Here is a 19,340-nt window from a genome sequence, read left to right as displayed (position 1 = left end):
TTTGATTAGCCTCACTTCCTTTTTGTATAAACATTTAATTTGTGTGTTCACCATTAGACGTTTTAAAAAAAATCTATATGTCCAGACGTCTATTAGTTGCCTTTATTACTATGATTTTGTCTCTTGTTGCTTATTAATCTCGACCGTTTGTAACGTTCATTGACTGCGGTTCACTCAACTGCCGTCCCCACTGGACAAACCATGAGAACATCCTGTGGGGGAGGTAAGCGCGTAGTGTTAATTTGATCATTTTATTCTGAAGAAATTTTCCAATAACAGAAGTGTATCTCGAAATTATAACTACAGCATTACAAATGTCACAGTCAAGCACTGATATTAACGTGTCATTAAAAAAAAAACACCTCGTTAGTAGTAGTGTTATCAGTGGTACATTCCCACTAGGCCATCTCTCGGTGTAACGTTAACGGTGCTGCTTCCTTTGCTACTCAGAGCAGCAGAGGGTTCGTCCTCCGGCTATCAGCTAACATCATGGCGTCAACTGAGATAGCAAGGCAAGCGGTAAGTAGCCTATTTTACTATGGGATGCCTTAACCATTGCAATTACATTGGTCTCATATTTTTTATATTATATAATATGTTAAATGCGTTTGTAGCGTTTCGCAAGAGAGTGCAGTTTGGAGTAGGTTTAGCTCGTCGCCACCCGCTTTTTGTGCCTTTCACTCGCCATTCCATCCGAAATTCAGTGCACCGTTAATAAATTAGACCCGTTGTAATTATGACTATTGTAAATCTGATTTTACACCCCCTAATTCTCTGTAGCAGCCGGTGTTAAATTAAGGCCCACTTGGGTCGTAGCTTTCTGTTAAAATATTTTCATTTCATATTCGTGTGCTAACGCCTACAGATTTCCTGTGCTGGTATCTTTAGCAAAATTACCTTGCACACGAAATGGCGCTGTGTGGATTATAATATGTTTAAAATCAGCGTAGGAAGCTCATTTTAGCTGATGTTAAATCGATTGCCTATTATAGAGCCATCGGTAGGCCATTCATTCTGAACGTCCCCATTTCAGCCCAGCTCCGGTGCACATTTCCGTTATGTTGTTTAATGCAAGTCCCGTTAACTTTGAGTCGGGCGTTGTCTGAATTGCATGCAAAATATGGGTAAAACAGATTCTGGCTGGTTATAGACATTAAGGCATGCAATTTGGAAAGAGTGTGTTAAGTTATCCTGGTTTTTGTTTGGGGGCGAAAAGGAAGCCACTAAACCCAGAGGGAGAGCTTAGAATAGCAAGGTTTTGCAGTTTGATATCCCTTTGCGGCCCAATGAATGAAAACCCGCTGTGTGTAACTTGGCTGTGAGTGTCATGAAAAGCAGGAATGGTTTCAGGAATGTTGCACTTGCAGCTGAAGAGTCTAAGCTATTTGTCCAGTGACATTACCCCCAGTTTTCCAAACGCTCCCTCAGCTGTTTAAACCCAATTTCAAGTATCCAAATAATCCACAACTGTTTAGCACCACCAGCCTGAACGGTTATTTTAAAGTGACCCTCAAACAGAATGTTTTTCTCTCAAAGGCTTTGCCACATTGGACAGCAACACTGTGTTATGTTAAGCCACATAATGGCTGGTTGTCTGAGGTTTAGCTGGTTGAGAGCTCCTGCTTTTGCCATGTAATCTAAATTCTTTGCTTTCCTGCACTTCACAATGTAGACGCAGGCTGAAGAAATGAGATTTACAGCGATCGAGATGCTCACCACCAGCCACACGCCCCCACACACATGTAACAACAGCGCTTTTACACTTTGGTGTGAAGTGTCACTCTGATCCAGAGATGGCCTGTGTATAAACAGTATAATAGTGGAGTGACTGGATGTAAAATAAACCCAAATTAGGGACTTTAATTAGGGATACTAAGGAAAGTTACTGCTGACTATGTTAAATTAACTCTGCCTATTATTTAGTCATTCTTGTATTTTCAAAATAAACAGCTTTTTAATTGCATATTTCTTGTCATAGAGTTTTACAGTTACATTGACACCAACAGCAGTGTTTCCATATATGTACATTGTGGTTTCAAATTGTCTCAACTGTGTGAAAAAAAAGTCACAGCTCAGGAAGCAGGAAATGAATTCTCTGCACCTGAAGTCACTCTCAGACTAACATGATCACGTATAGCGGCACATGGGGGAATTTGAGAGTTCCTTAGTAGTATAATGACTTTTCTCCACAGCACCACAATACCAGAGATGTAAATGTTAGTGTTAGAGAGACTCCTGCACATGATCACCATAATGCCATAACCAGGCCTTTCAGTGCAAATTATGTACCTGATGATTTACGTTGATTTCCTTTGGTTTTAGGGTGAAGGAGCACGTGCTGTCCCTCTGGCGGGCCATGTTGGCTTTGACAGCATGCCTGACCAGCTGGTCAACAAGTCTGTCAACCACGGATTCTGCTTTAACATCCTCTGTGTTGGTAAGTGTACTATGCATGAACATGCTTTTCCTCTCTCTGTCCTCAGGCTAAAATAGAACATATTTGCTTCAATGGAGCTTTGCCGTAAGATGCAAAGCAGTACAGCATCTGAGTGGCCTTTGTCCAATCAGCTTTGGTTACGATGATGAGTAAGATGTTCTTGGTTCAGTCAGGAAGCTCAAAAGTGCCTTAGGTGGTTTACTGTTTCATTACTGTTGAATACATATGTATCATTTAATGTAGAATGCAAACCTTTAACAGGATTTATGGGCCAGTGAGAAATGTTTTCGTGGACCCTGGAGTGTATATTAACACAAGTCACATCAGTCTGACTAAGTGCTGGAATTATTCACTTACGTACGCTCACTTTACTTAACATCCTGCTTGAACAAATGCTATCTAAAAGAGCAGTTCAGCAATAAAATCTAGCGTTATGGAGGAGATAATGTTCAGTTTGTGTTACAACAGTTTTAGAAATGTGCTGCTTAGATTTTACGGTCATTTTGGAAGCTATAATTTTTGTTGCATTTTCTTTGTGTCGCACTGTAAAAGGCAACATCGCATTACCGTCTGCCACACACAGACAAACACTTAAATCTGTAAAGATCTTTTCCATGCGTTTTCTTTTCTGGAGCATATTGAATGTCCAGAAATCCACAGAAATGTGCAACCAATTAGTGCACAGTGCTCTTAATCTGCCTTTTCTTAGGGACTGCTTTGTGTTTTCCTCTGAGCTTTGAAAACATCTGGAATATTAGTATACACAGAGTCAGACACATGGCCATGCAGTGCTCCCAAATGTACACATCGTATGCAATTTTGTAACATATTGTATACAAAAGAAGCATCCCAGCATACACAAACACGGAAAATAGCTTCAGCATAGTACATATGTCTGCATTCTGAAAGACATCTCCTCAACCAACCTATCTCTCCCTCCCTCCCTCCCTCCTAAACTGGCTACAATAATACAGAAAATATGTAAAATAATAAACAAGTGGAGAATCAGCTTTTACTTGAGCCTAAGTACTGTGCACAGAATGAGCATCATAAAGAAGCGCTGTGAAGAAATTGTGTAACCAGCTCCTCCTCTAATGGTGAATCACATTTTTTGCAAGACATGACAACAGTCTTTATTCTTCCTTGATATTTTGCAGGTCAGAAGTCAGATTGTGGGGCTTTATCAATTCACTCCCAATTCAGAACAAAGGCAAATATTAACAATTTATAATTCTAAGAGATCTTGTATAGCATCTATTTTTGTGATGTGCTGCTGTTTAGCGATTGAATTGAATACTACAATGTGTGTAAGTATTTTTTTGGAAGACTTGAAAATGCCTGCTGGCCATGATTAGTGACCTCGTTCTGAGTTGCTTCCATTTATATTTGGTAGAAGTGGAAAAACCCAACACTCGGTTCTCACACTGGTACTTTTCTAACGGTGTTTTTACTACTCTCATTTCTAAACACTCGCAGCAAACATTTGCACACACCATTCAAAAAATTCAAGTGAAGATTATGCAGGAGACAAACGACTTTTGTTGTAAACTATAAATGCTGTCGTATGACTCACAACTGCCACACTTCACGGTAGTATCAGCATTATTTAAGGCTAGGGGTGTGAGATCTTTTTTGTAATTTAGTTATGGTTTTACACTCCAAGGAAGAAGGCACAACTGTAAAGAGGTATGACTCAAATATGACTGATAATTCTGCACAAAGTTTTTATTATGCAATTTATGGCTGCAGGAGGTTTGGCCTGTCCTGTCAGTTTCAGTTTGTCTTCAGTTTCTTCAAACAGCACACCAGGTTCCCTCTGCAGTGACCTGACCTTTGCTCAGGAACTGGCTGGATGACCCACTACGTGTCCGTTCACTGGATTTTGGAGAGACAAATCAGAAATTTGGGGCATATGACGATGTGCTATAAAATCAGCTAACATACTCGGACTGTCGGTCAGGCTGGGCTGAATAAAAATAGATTGTGTTACAGAGGGAGCTCTGTATCTGAGTCATCTAACTGCCTGGAACAGTAAATGGATGTCAGATACATCACCAAGCAGCTTTTTCTGCTGTTTGTTGGTGCTGCAAGCATTTGAAAATAATTTATTTTGCTTGTTTATTGGTTCACTTTTACTCCTTTCGTTTGGAGTTTGGTTAAAAACATGTCAATCTAAGAGTCAGAGTGAGGATGTTGATGTTGAATTTATCAAAAGCTAATTAAGCAAAGTAAAGGCATCATTATATTTCTTTCTATTTTAGAGTGAAGAAGGTAAATGAATATATACTGCAATTTTAGTGGAAGTACAGAAAAGACTGTTTTGTTTGATTTAATGATGGCATAGTAAAATCAAGACCACAGTAAGATGATATGTTTTCTCTGTGCAGGTGAGACGGGGCTGGGTAAGTCCACTCTAATGGACACACTGTTCAACACCAAGTTTGAGGGTGAGCCCACTCAGCACAACCAGCCAGGAGTCACGCTCAAGTCCAACACCTATGAACTCCAGGAGAGCAACGTCCGCCTCAAACTCACTGTTGTCAACACCGTGGGCTTTGGAGACCAGATCAATAAAGAAGACAGGTAAAGTAGTCTGGATAACTGTCACACCTTTGAGGGGGAAAGTCTGATCCCAGGAGACGGGTGTCTTTTTTACAGCTCTGTCTTTGGGAGCAGTATTGCAGCAAGTAATCAGACGTCTACACTTGATCGTAGACATTCCTGACATACAGTACAGTATCTCTGTGGGTGCTTGAAGCCTTTTCAGAGCTCAAGTGTCATTCAGTCCTGGCCTCTTCTTTTATAGGATGTGGCATCAAGTCTCCATCTCAAGTTGTTTCTTGTTAGTTTCTTAGAACAAGCTTACAAAACAAAATTCTAATGTGGATGCTTTCGTATTTAGCCTCAGCAGGATATCACAGCCTCGGGGCTTGTCCTGGTGTCAGAGAACATTTGAGCTGTTGTTTACGCCCATGAGATATTGTTACCAAACGTTCCCTCCAAAATGTTAATTGCTAACTCTGCGCTCGAGGTAAGCAAAGGAAAAGGATGATCTCATCACAACAAGTTCTCTGTAATGGGAACGCTGTGGTTGTTTGTAAGTTTTACATTGTTCAAATTGCAGAGGAAGTGACATTGACTTACTGCATTTTACACAATCGCACACTTGTGGTCATGTGAACTGCTTCAGGCACAATATCCTCCAGTATGTATGCAAGCTGTGTTTCATGTGCTGGAAATGGTGGATGTCATTTGAAGCTCCTTCATAGCTTGGGGTCAACATCTATCGCAGGTTTATTTTGTGTTTGTCTTTGCAGTTATTTGTAACTTATAACTACCACACATTTGGCTGTTCAGCCTTCTCATATTGATCCAAGCCTTTAGGTGGGGGTTGAGTCATTTAGGACTCCGGCTGCACCAGATGAGACAATCTGTTCTCACAGACACCAAAAGTGACTCGATTGTGTCATCTCGTTGTGTTAAAAATTAATAGTGTGTACCAGGAAGTTGCTCTCAAATGGCTGATAAAGTGTGAATACCAGGCATACACCGGGAGAACTTCCTTGAGGTCGGTGTTTACAGAATGAGTTGACATTAATACTTGACAGTGCAGTATTTTAACACATTAAAAGCAAGTTATTTTCGCAGGGCTCCTAATTTTTCCATCCTGCAGTGGCTTTGTAGTGATTTAGATTCAGCCATATTTTTACTCATGACAGCTGACCCACTGATCTGAAATGCCCTGGAAAGATGAGGTGATATTTACTGAAGTTATTTAGTCTAGACTGAAAGGCGCACAATGGATTATGGGATGCCACTGGCCTGAGAGAATACTGAATCTGTGTCTTGTAAATTCAAGTTTGTGCTAAAGACGTCACCATTTCTTGGCAACAGAGGGAAGATCCTTTGAACTTTGAACACTTTTGATATACTGTGATGTTTTTCACAGTTACAGATGACTGTAGTGCTGTCATGATTAGTCATCCACTTAACATTTATCAGCAAGTATTTATATTATTTACAGGGTTTTTATCTTTCTTCAGTAAAAATATTTAGCGACTGCTGGGTCCAGTTACTCAGATTTGTAGATTTAATGTTTTATCTTTGTCATCTGTCATTGTAAAGCGAATGTTTTTCAGCTTTAGACTGTTGGACAAATAATCAAGATATTAGAAGCTAAGCCTTTAATAGATTAATCAATCCTTGTACTAATTTGATCATTTCCAAATTAGCTAAGTGAAAAAAAAAAAATTGGTTGCAGCAATAGATGACTGAAAAACTCTTTGGGGTTCTGTTTGGTAGCAAAGTGTCAATGAAGCAGTGCATTGACAAAAGACAGGTAAAGCTCAAATTGCTTCCCTTTCTCACCTGTTTTGACAGCTACAAGTCGATTGTGGAGTTTATTGATGCCCAGTTTGAAGCATATCTCCAGGAGGAGCTGAAGATTAAGCGCACGCTACACAGCTACCACGACACCCGCATCCACGCTTGCCTGTACTTCATCGCTCCAACGGGACACTCGCTCAAATCCCTGGACTTGGTCACCATGAAAAAACTGGATAGCAAGGTGAGCTTCGCCTCATTTCATCAAATTGCTTTCATCAGCCAGATTCTGTTACGTCTCCCAGTTTCCACTAGAATTGGCTTTTAGAGCTTTCCAGCAGCTGTACACCAGTTCCAACTAGTGTTACAGTTTTAATAATGGCTCTTGTATTATAACAGCATTATACTGCGTATTTGTTGTATTACAGAATTTCCACATTGAAAGCTGTGTTTTCCATGTTGTTATTTTTCAGCGTTCAATTAGAAGGACAGTTGGGTTGCAGCTCTGTGATGTTAAATAATAGCTGTTCTGATGCCTATAAACACACTTACTGCAGCTTATCATAGATGAACTGGAGGTAAATCCCTTGGCACTGCGTGACTGTTTGCAGCATTTGATCTGTCTACTCTAGTCATGGGTTGTAAACCTTTTCCAGGCCATCTGCCTGAATGCAAATTGGCTCTGGTCTTGTTCCTGCGTCGGTGTAGGTCAGCTGTGAAATTCAGTCTGCTCAGTAACTGCAGCCTCGGTTTTGTGAGGTCCTCTCCCTTGTAGCTTATTTGCATGGACCTCCTGGCTTTTGTACAAAGGGATGCCTTAGTGTTTGCCAGAGCAGCTGTGCCCTCCAGCAAGCACTTCCAGCAGCGTGATCCAGAGCAGAGACTCCTATGTTGATACATTCACCTAGAGAGGCAGTCAAACAGTGCTCTACATAAGTCTCCTTCAGCAAAACTTTGAGTCCTTAACAGACTTTGAGGTGCAGTGAGTGATTTTTGTTCACATGACCTGGACCATCCCTTGCTATTAGTTGAAGGGGCCCACGTTTGGAGAACAAATAATTTGGGATTGTGTGGGTGACATGGCACTGGGAAAATACTTGTGTGGGAGTGAAATTCTCATTTCCACCAGCCAGTTGTTAGTATATGAATGAGACTGACTGCATGTTTTTCCTGTCTCCCAAGCTCTGTATTAATCTCATTGTTTGGATAACATAGATAGCATAAATGCTGCTGAAATCATTTGACTCAGTCTTAACACCATGTTTGGAAAACTTTTATGTGATCTGGAGCAGGAGAAGGAAGCCTGCTGCTCTCTTTGCTGCATTTACTATTTTTATCTGTGCCCTTAAGAACGTCTAATTGTCTGCAGTTCACAAAGGCCTGATTTTTCAGAGATACTGGAACTAGAAAGAGGTTCTGGGTTGTGCTGAAATGACGATGTGAGCATCGTTTTCTTTTTTAAACCTTGCATTATATCACTTCTGCAATCTAGGTAATCTGTGACTAGAAGGAATATAAAAGAAAATGATTTATTATATTCTGTTACTAGAACTAAATGTTATTCAATTAGGAGTACTGCTCCAGAGTTGTTTGATTTGTAATGTGTTTGTAACCTTTAAGACTTTAAAAATATTTCAACTCTTATTCTAAATTTGGAGTACAGAAATGTAGATGAAACCTTCAAAAGACAGAAGCTGCTCTAAATTTTGCTTCAAATCTGAACACTTTGTCCACACCTTGTCATTTGTCAGCTCACGTTAAGTCTCACCTCATTTCTCAACTGCAGGTCAATATTATCCCAATCATTGCCAAGTCGGATGCCATCTCCAAGAGCGAGCTGGCCAAGTTCAAAATCAAAATCACGAGTGAACTGGTCAGCAACGGAGTGCAGATTTACCAGTTTCCCACTGATGATGAATCTGTGGCAGAGATCAACTCCACCATGAACGTAAGGCTCGCTATCAGCTTTCTATCTGTATCGCATTCATTTACACAGTTTATACTGCTTCATTCACAACACAGAAGAGGCAAGTGGCCATGTTTGTCATTTCAATCCGAAACAAATTCAATTGTTCACACAAAACATTTCTTCATAACTTTTACCAGCATAACAACATGTGATGTGGCGTCAGGACAGACATGGTTTGTATCTGCTCAGGCTGTCAGGAAGCTGCACCATGCAGGGAGGAGTGTGTTCAGAGCCGCACAATCAGTCAGCTCACTCTGCAGGAAGCCAGTAGTGTGGGAAAGGGCTTGTGTCCACTGACAGATGAGCCAAAGCTCACTTTGCTGTTTATGAGCCCTGATCTGTAGAAATGCCTCAACTCTCCCTAACTGATTCTATTAGACCGTTGCCTCTCGGCTATTTTTGTACCGTCTGGCCTCTGTTCTGATTAAAGGTCTGATATGTTTCTGTTAGAGCTGTTGCTCAGTGTCTGTGAAAGTGAGCTCTTTTCAGATTAAACGAATAAAAGTAACAGATTTTCTTGACATGGCTTAAACTGCTTCAGAAAGTATCCCTTTGAATCCTGGGTTACTAATCCTCATGCTTGAGTAGAGAATGTTAGCAAACCTGCAGCATCTGTGCAGTTTTGTGGGGAGACATGTAGCTTTTTGTAGATAAAAGTAGAAGAGAAACCAGTGAGCTTTCAGATGCATTTGACAGTACAGTAATGATGCTTTTTCCCTCTGCTTCACAGAGCCATTTGCCATTTGCTGTGGTGGGGAGCACAGAGGAAGTGAAGATTGGGAACAAGATGGTGAAGGCCCGGCAGTACCCCTGGGGGACGGTGCAGGGTAAGCTTGGATTATGTCCTGCACAGGAAATGAGAGCACGCGCCCTCTTGTCAGAGCTGCTACAGCTACTCCCTCTCCTTATATTTCTCATCAGCTGCTGCAAACGAGCCTAATAACCAGTTATATAACCTCATTTAGCTGCAGCTCCCTCTCTGCCATTATGCTATATATCAGAGCAGCAGTGGCTCTTGCAGAAGTTAAATGCCACTAATGATGTTTCTATTGATCTGTTATTGACTTACTTAATCTATATGGAGAGTATTTAATGTATTGCAAATAGACCACGCCATCAATACTTTCACCTCACGGGGAATCTGAAATGTGTGCAGCGCTCAAGTTATGCTGAGTTGCTCTTATGCTATTTGTTACCTCATAAATCCTAATATTGTCAAATGTGTGTACATGTTTATAGGTGGTATGTGATATCTAGCTGCTTAGAGTCTGTAAGGATGTGGATAGTTTTGTGTGGGTTTTTTATATAGTTGCAGCTTAAACTTATTGTAATCATAGATTGGCCTGTGCTTTTACTTGGTCTATTAAAGATCCCAAACTTGTAAATACACTCAGCAAAAATTTCAAATGACATCTTTGGATGATTTGTTTTGTCAGAAAAAAGCAAAGATATTCAGAATATTATGATATACAGCTGAGAAATCCTCACATTGAAGAAGCTGCAACCACAGAATAGTAGGGCTTCTTTTCACAAATCACTTTAATAGTGAAATTATTCATCTGATTTTGTTCTCTGGCAAATCAGATTTAAAATGTATTTTTGTGTGCTTATATCCACATATAATGAAATATGCATAAATTATAGCCCTTTATATGCAAAACACCAACAGGGTAAATAGGGCTACAGTTTCCTCATTGTTTACACAATATAGATATGAACACTCACAGAGCTCAAAGTCAGCACTTTCACGTCACTTTCATTCTTTCATTCACAATTCTAAGTGCCGGATTACAGCGAAAACAGTGAAACTCATATCACTGTCCTGCTCTGATGCGTATGGACTGCACTGTATAACATTACTGGCCGAAGGCTCTAACTGACATTGAGTCTGTTTATCCCAGTCTGACTGCTGGCATGCATGTGAACTCACATGATGTCACATGGTTTGTGGAGGCGTGGTGCTCGAGTCCATCCAGCAGCACAATCAATAAAAAAGCCACGGGATATGAACATGTTTTCTACTGGCGCTGTTTGTTGGAATGAGCCTCTGATTTACGTTTTAAAGTTACAGTACATTGAATTTTAAGTTGTGATGTAATGTAAACGTTCAGTGATGTTTCTCCTCTACACATCCTGCAGTATGTTTTGTTCACAGTAAATAGGATGCTCTCTGATGAGTTTGATGAAATGATCTGTGTCTCTCCCAGTGGAAAATGAGAATCACTGTGACTTTGTCAAACTGCGAGAAATGCTGATCAGAGTGAACATGGAGGACCTGCGAGAACAGACACACACACGTCATTATGAGCTGTACCGCCGCTGCAAGCTGGAGGAGATGGGCTTTAAGGACACAGACCCTGACAGCAAGCCCTTCAGGTAGTACACTGGAGACAGCTCTTTAGTAACTTGATATGGGATCTTCTTTTTTCTTGCTTGCTGCCTTCATTGGCTTACTTCTACTATAACTGGGAGATGCAGCTTTATAATTTATCAAAGTAAAATGTTTGAGTTCAGTCTCTCTCAATTTATTTCTAATGAAGACCAGCAGAAAAAAGGTTTAATTTGAATTTAACCACTTTATTTACCAAGACAGAGGCCCCGCAGCCAAATCTACACGCATCAGTGAAACTAAGTAAGCTTCCGAAAATTACCTCACATATTAGATAAAGAAAGCAAGTACAACCCAACAAACATGGAGGGTGGCCAGAGTGAATCTGCCACACCGACTGAGGCTAAACCCAGATGGAGACGCTGCATCAGCTTCTGTCTGCACCTCATCAAGTCTGTCCCTCACAGCAGACTGCAGAGTGCATCATTTAGGTGGAGGTGATAGGTGGCACAGGGTTGTGGGTGTTTCTTAGCCATAAAGTGCGTCTCATAGGGGCAACCATCAGTCCTTGTCGACCACAGAAAAGACTCTGTCGGCCAAGGACTAATGCTCTTTGGGAGACCCGCACGAAAGCCACAGGGAGCGATGGAGGGCAAAAGGACATTCTTATCAAGGGTTGTGACAGGCCGCTTATGAGGCATGGAGGGAGCACACTTAGGGTTTATTCATGTAACTGAACTTTGCATTTTTATTTTGTACTTCTATGGCAGTTTGCATCTAATGCTAATAAAATAAATGTCAAAATCAAACATTCTAAGTGGCAATTTTCTGATTGCTTCATTGGTGATGAAGTGTCTCTTGCTAATACATTGAATTTTCTGCTTCCATTCATCAGTGGTACCTTTTATTCTTCATATTGTGTTGATTTATTTTTTGTTACACTGCACAGTTTGGTGTAATGGTTCTCTCATTAATATTCATTCTCCTTTTCCTCTACCAGTCTGCAGGAGACATACGAAGCGAAGAGGAACGAGTTCATGGGTGAGCTGCAGAAGAAGGAGGAAGAAATGAGGCAAATGTTTGTCCAGAGAGTTAAAGAGAAGGAGGCCGAGCTCAAAGAAGCGGAAAAAGAGGTGAAAATAAGTGCATCGATAATCAAACATCTGTTCGAGGCACATTTTCGTCCCTGTTTTGGTTGACACACAGCTTCTGTTTCTTTTGTTACTTTTACATAGCTCCATGAGAAGTTTGACCGTTTGAAGAAGCTCCACCAGGATGAGAAAAAGAAACTGGAGGAAAAGAAGAAGTCCCTGGACGACGAGCTCAACACATTCAAACAGAAAAAGACTGCTGCAGAGCTCTTGCAGAACCAAGCCCAGCAGGCAGGGGGCTCCACCACACTTAAGAGGGACAAAGAGAGGAAAAAGTAAGTATTGTTCTCTTCCCCGTCTTTACCCTCACAGCACAGATGCAGGACACCAGCTTTGGCAGTGTGACTACTCGAGATACCAGGATACTCTGAACCTTGGAGTTTGTTGACAGTGCTTTTCCAGATTAGTTTCTAAATGATGAAAGAACTGATTTCAAGATTTTACTTTCATCTCATCAGTACATGATTATTAGTATTTTTGTGTGACTAATAGCACTAAATTGTCACACTCATTAATGCTCTGGGCCTTCCTTAAAAGTACTCCATTTTCACTCTGCTCTTTCTCTCTGAGAAGCAGATGAATGCGCCAGTTCACACTCCATATAATAACAGAGATTATAGTCAGCAGTAAATTCCATGATAAGAGAGCTGACCAGAACTCATAACTCAACACCAGTGTGGAAAAATGAGAGAAGCAAAGAGGGGGGTGAGACTGGGGAAAATGAAAAGCTGGTCTCATCTAAATAGTTGAAAGGTAGCCAACTGACAACACAGTTTGATGAGTGAATTCCAGTCAGAAATCATCGCTGTGCAATTAAATGTTGCTGTCGCCACAAACTGAAATGCTTTGAACACGTGTGTGTAAACAGACTTATTACAAGACTGATAATAATTACAGTTGCAATAGCTTGAAAGGGAGCTGTTGGTAACGATTTCTGCTGCATTGTGGAAAATATTTCTTCAACCAATTATTTCTATAGCAGCTTCAACAGCCGACACTTTTCCAGATCCTGCATTGGTATATCTGACATTGCTGTTGTTTATACCAATCATTGTCTGAGGCAGCGTGTGCGGCTAGTTGTGTTCAGGTGTATCTCCAATGTGCTCTTGACATTGTTGATGCCTTCACGTTACCATGTACTAAGCTCCTGGTTATGTGTTGAAGCTGATGCGACTCCGTGCCTGTTTAGAAAAGGAAGACGACACTTGCACTGAGAAGGTTCTTGTTGCTTTATTTCTTCCCTGTTCATTTATTTCCTTGACAGTCCCTTCTTCTCTCGATGAGCTCTGCCTGGATTTTTTTTTTCTCCTCAAAAAGACACAGCTGTGCAACTTAAGCTCTGTCTTTGGGTCACTGATTAAAACCAACTTGTGAGGCCTTGCACTTGAAGTGTTAACAGAATAACAATTATGATTGTCTGCATTTAACCTTCAGGCGAATGTCAGTGTTTTCTTCAGTCCCCAGGAGACACAGTTATTTATTAGTGCTTATTGTGCAGATGTGAACATGTCCTGTTAGTGCATGTGTCACCTATGTTGCATCCGTAATGTTTTCCAGTTAACTCCTTCCACAATTGCTGCATGCTGCATGAGGCACCTTTTCTGGTAAGACTCTCTTCTTGAGTTACATGACCAACAGAAAAAAAAATCAAACTAATCAAAATCTAAATAAGACATCAGTGATTTTTTTTTTTTGGGGGGGTGGTGGGGTGGGGGTGGGGGGGGGGTAATAATATTAATTTACTATACAGTATGCAGACTGATAATTATTTGATCTTAAATGCAAGTTAGAAATAATTCATCATCTAAATTATCTGTACGCTGAAGTAAAGGAGCATTTTATAAATAGTTTCAAGTCAGTATTTCACCCCTACAGTAATTTGTGTTATTTTGTAGATGAAATGACTAATCAGTGATTAGAGAGAAAACTACCAGCAGATTAATCCTTTCTGAATTTCCCAATTAAGATTCAACCACAGTCAAATAACCATTTGAAACCTGTTAAATATTGTCCTAATTGTATGCATTTAATTTCCCCATCAAAGATATTTAAACGTGACACCATCTGAGAAACGGGTAATTCAGATATTTTAGTGCTGCAGACTCACAGTATTTCATTGTAACATCTGTGCCGATCATATCCTTGAGCTGGCAGTGTTTACCGTCCCTGTGCCAGCTTCTAAATCAACCAGTTTATTAGATCGCCACACGCCCATTTGATGTACTGCTCCATCTGCCTCCCTAAATTCACAACAGTGTCTTTTTTTTTTTCCACGGCCCTCCCTGGTCCTACTCTCCCCGGCCCTGCCGTCACACAAAGAGCCATTCAAGGCTGAACTGAAGAGAAACTGAGACTAACAGGTCACACCAGAGCAGCACACAGCCTCAGGGCCCGTGTCTGTTCATAGAGATGACATGTTTTGTTGATCTCACAGCCATATGACGACCCCCCTCCCTCCCTCTTGAGTGGATACAAAAGCCAAATCCACAGAGAGATGTTGTTACGACTCAACCGCTGGGGAGGGTAGAAAAGAATGAAGACATCTGTCTTACAATCTGTAAACTCCTCAAGCGTCTCAGGGCTGTAAAAATAGCTGAAAACAAGATGTTGTTTGATGAGCAAGGCACTGAGGAAGACAATCAGACACAGTGTTTAAAACTCTAAGAGTGGGACGAAAACCTCAAAGAAGAAAAGAAAAAACATTTCTTTAATGAGACGACTGTATTTGCACTCACCTCTACGCTCGAACCTTTTAGGTTGCCTCGAAAGCATGTTTTCCTCTAAATGCCACTTGGTCACTAATGTTGATGTGATGTCACCGATGTGAAACTGTGTGTCGTGATGATGTTTTTAACTCAAAGAAAGCAATAACAGCCCTTCTCTCTCATTTCCAGCTAAGGATTCCTGTAGAAAAAGTGCTCCCTTGTGGCCATCCTGCTGTGAATGAGTTCCCACCCCCATCATCCTTTACAGTACCCTTCCTCTTCCTCACCCAAACCCTATAATTCAATCCTCTACATGCCCCCTCCTCCCTCTGTGGAAGACGCTGGGCATTGCTATCAGTTTGACTTCACTTTTATTTGCTGAATGATGCTTGTCGGTTTTGTGGGTTGTACAAGCGATTATTCAGCTTTGTCTTTTTTATGCAAATTTACAAAATGCATTCCATATTTGTTTTGTATTCAGTGGTTCTTTGCATGTTGTGAGCTTTTTTAAATATTAACATACATGACTACTGCTGTGATGGGCAGAAATGTATTAAGGCTAAAGAGAAACAGGCATCAAACAGGGGGACCCCAGTGTGCATGTAGGACATTTGATCTGCAGTAGATTACAGAGAAGAAACGATCAAAGCTTTAAAAAAGAAATGTCCGATTAATAGTCAAAGTCGGGCCTTTACAATCTCCATCTAAGAGCAGATTCTAAAATAGATAATCATTAACGAAAGGTTTGGTTGAATAAAAACCTAGACTGACTTAGTAGTCAAATTGGTGTTTGGTAAGTTTGTTATTAGTTTAACGTTTCAGTCCGTAAGATTTTAAATCTGGCTGGTTTTCTGGCTACAGTTTTAACATTTGAGTGTGTTTTTATACTACAGGAAACATTGACCGAGCAGCTACTTTATTTTCTAGCATTGTATCTGTTTATTTAGCAGTCAAAAAAACTTTTTTCATTTATTTTTTTAAATAGTCAGAAATGTTTTCAATCTGATTTTTTTTCTTGTGCAAATGGTTAGAAGTGTAAAATGTTTATTTCTTAGATGCATTTTTGATCTATAGTCACTGTTTATGCTAATTGTTGAACTTGAAGAACGGTTTCGTTCACAATAAAAGCTAACCTGTGATTTTTCTAGTTGCATGCTTTTAATGTGAAATGGCAACAATTCAAAAGACTTTTAGTACATTAACTGAATTACAAGTCAATTACAGAATAAAAATACATTAAATGCTGAAAATAAGTGCATTCAAACAAAAATAGATTTGACTGTATGAAATCTTAAAGATTACAACTTCAAAAGTGCTTCTAATTATTGCCTCAGCCGAACAGACTTTGGACTTGGAATATAAACTAAGCTGCAGATTTGATTTACTTCCCCTTGCTGATGTTGTTTCACTTTAGCCTGATGCATGAGTAGATGTGAGCCTAATCTCTTTGCCACTTCTCTCATACCTCATTCATTGTCATGTGTTATGTGCATACCTGTATTAGCGTTCACATTTGCACTTTGTTTTATACCCAAATGTGATGTTTTATATATTAATGTTGTCAGTGCAATTGTAACTTTCTTTTTATTTTACTTACTATGAAGGCACATTTAAAAGTCAGTCACCATTGATGTCCAGGGACCAGTGTTGTTTGTATTAGTGTTTCGCATAAAAGGAAAATTCTCAAAGAAAAATAAAGGCCAATTTTTCACCAAATCTTACAGCTGTGGCCATAATCATTGTGTGTTACAACTATTGCTGTAAATTAGGAGCCCAAGTGAAAGTTTACTGAACCAGTGGACCAAGTAGGTATGGATTTAAATGACAAAGCAAATGATTGTTGGTGAATTGAACTGATCTAAAGGTGATGCCAATGAGCATAGAACCCCTCTGTCTGGAGGATATTATGGGCCTAAGATTTCTCAGCTTTGGTTAATATCCTCGGTCCATTCAACCTAAAATCTTCAGGTTTGTTTGTTTCTTGATGCTCTGAACCATCAGGCATCTGTTGACCTCAGTAATTCAAGGATTTTTCTTGCTTTGCCAAAGAGAATTGCATAAACAATCAATTCCACTTGATACAAGGGACAAAATGCATCGATAGAAGAGCAATTCTCTCCTCTTAATGCTCAGCTCACTGGTGTGTGTGGTTTCACTTTCCTTTGCAGTAATCCCTGGCTCTGCACTGAGTAGGTCCTCAACCCTGAAGCTTTGCTAAGGGACCAGCCTTTGTGGGTACTGAGTACCTCAAATGTGACCAGAGGCTTTGTGGACCCCCATCCTGCAGGGTTTCTAAATCATTACCTGCTCTGCTATAATATGGGTTAATGTGCTTCACTGCTGCTCTAACCTCACTTTGAGCGACCTAATCCTTGATTTCTTGCCTCCGCTTATGCTTACATGTACTGTTTTTTGCTGTGACTAACACTTTTTCTACTTCATATGATGGAGACAACTGGCGCACTTGTTCATTTATTGTTCTAGTTGGATAGTATTTACATTTTTGTGCACCTGACTAGAGCACAGACAAGATGATCAAATAGTAGAGTGGCCATGCTATAATCTCATGTCTTTTTCTTTTAATGTATTATTTAAATGATCACAGGGTTTTTACCACCCTAACTTTGTATTAATGATAATCAAACTTAAAGCTATTCTCTCCCTGATATCAGATTCATTTCTAAATCTTTTTTTTTTTGGGTAAGTGTTCCTGCTTTGCCATCTTCTCTAACTGCTGGCTTTGTTTCTCTTTGTCTCTTTAGCTTCTTTTAATCTGTCTTGACCACCTGAAGAGGGGAATGCAGCTTCAGCAAGAACTAAGCACCCTTTACCTCTTCCTGTTTTTCTCGCTGTATCAACCTTTTTATTCTCCCCATTACATCTCCTTTTGTTTAATATGGCCTTATGTGGACTCACATGGTATTTCTGACCACCTAATGAAGCTCTAAACCCAGGCAGGTGGGGAACCGGGCACAGTTTAAATCTGCTATAATGTCTTAATGTACATAGAGAGATTCTTGTCGTTAATAGAAAGTTGTCAGTGGGGTTCACCCATTTCCAGGACTCGCGTGTGAAATCATTATTTGATCTTTACTTGAAATAAAGTCGCCATGACCTGCACTATGCACTCATCTTTTCATTAGGATTCTAAATACGAATTCAGGATAAAACGCTACATGAAGGCTTGCTGAGTAAAAATAAACAAATGAAGGACAGAAGCACTTAATGCACTGCTTGTAATGCATCACAAAATACAGGAGAATGACTAGATGTGTAGAAATGTCTTGCTTTCAAGGTTTTTGAGCATCAGAATTAAGTTAGAGTCATAGTCATGAAAAAGCCAAAGCAGTGTTTAGGGTGCCCATGTTTACATGTCCCAGTAGAATACCATGGAGGTCACATGCCATGGCCTTTTATTACACATTGTGCTTTAATATTCACCAGCCTATTCTATATTTTGCATGCATCTTTTTTTTTAAATTTAATTACTGCTGTGATCTTTGACCTGCTTGTTTTAATCCCCGAAATAACTCAAGTTTTGCGGTCTGTTTCCTCCATTGCTGTTTTCTTCAAAATGGTGCATATTATTATTAATGTATATTTGCTTTGTCCTATGATTTCAGCTCCCATTTTGCCAAATATTAGTCTAAGATGGAGTTGAACTGAATCCCAGATAGGAGTATTAAAATATACTCGTGCATTTATATAATTTATAAGGATATATTTTGTGTATTGAAGTGGAGACTTGTTGTTTATTACCTATGATCTTTGGACGTGACTCTGAGTGTAAAGTGACATTTTGGTGTCAGGAATTGCCATACATTTTTCTAGTATCAGTCATCACCTCTTGTAGTCAAACCTCTCCCACACTACAGATTATTCAGTATCTTACTTTAGTTTAATTCCATTGATGTACATTTTGAATAAAAAATATGATCCAAACATCCCAAGCTTTTGTCTTTCATTTGCAGCTTTGTAACATCGTGGTTCACTAAAGCATTTTCCCTCTTTAGCATTAATTTTCTTTGATATCTATTTTTATGGGGCTGTAAAATCTGAATGGTCAGTGAGTTAAGAGGTTCCTGTATTGTGAAGATTCTGTTTTATTTATGAGTTTAAACTTTATTTAACCGAGATGTTTCTTGAGATGCATCTTATCTTTTACAGTACAGGTAAAATTATAGCATTAAAATACCCAAAATGATTTACAGCATTCACAAAAACAGAAAAAGAACTTAAGCCTCATTTAGAAACTTGGCTATGTGAGATACAATATAGATACAATAATTGTCTTCATCAGCATATCACAGCAATTTATTTAGCCAAATTAGCTATGCACATTAGGGCAGAAAGTTGTAACTGTGTAACTGAAAAATGTAGTACTTCTTACTATTTTTTATTTGACAGTTATATATACCAGTTACTT

General features: G+C 39.7%; 1 protein-coding gene across 4 annotated transcripts; it reads left to right on the top strand.

The window, feature by feature from the left end:
* Positions 1 to 380: 380 nt before the first annotated feature.
* Positions 381 to 18,858, top strand: septin6 (septin 6). 4 transcript variants are annotated; one of them, XM_022214269.2, is made up of 11 exons: positions 381 to 519; positions 2,323 to 2,437; positions 4,825 to 5,020; positions 6,818 to 7,004; positions 8,547 to 8,708; positions 9,460 to 9,556; positions 10,937 to 11,105; positions 12,059 to 12,191; positions 12,294 to 12,484; positions 13,767 to 13,813; positions 17,677 to 18,858. In XM_022214269.2, exons 1-10 carry the CDS (start codon positions 490 to 492, stop codon positions 13,768 to 13,770), a joined length of 1,284 nt encoding a protein of 427 aa, XP_022069961.1. In that variant the 5' UTR covers positions 381 to 489; the 3' UTR covers positions 13,771 to 13,813; positions 17,677 to 18,858. The 4 variants fall into 4 exon arrangements, with proteins under 4 accessions (XP_022069961.1, XP_022069953.1, XP_022069944.1 ...); XM_022214261.2 differs by lacking the exon at positions 17,677 to 18,858 and adding an exon at positions 15,104 to 16,635; XM_022214252.2 differs by lacking the exon at positions 13,767 to 13,813.
* The last annotated feature ends 482 nt before the right edge of the window (positions 18,859 to 19,340 follow it).

This window comes from Acanthochromis polyacanthus, chromosome 10 (assembly GCF_021347895.1).
Source record: "Acanthochromis polyacanthus isolate Apoly-LR-REF ecotype Palm Island chromosome 10, KAUST_Apoly_ChrSc, whole genome shotgun sequence".
Lineage (NCBI taxonomy): Eukaryota > Metazoa > Chordata > Actinopteri > Pomacentridae > Acanthochromis > Acanthochromis polyacanthus.
This window is presented reverse-complemented; position numbering and strand designations above follow the sequence as displayed.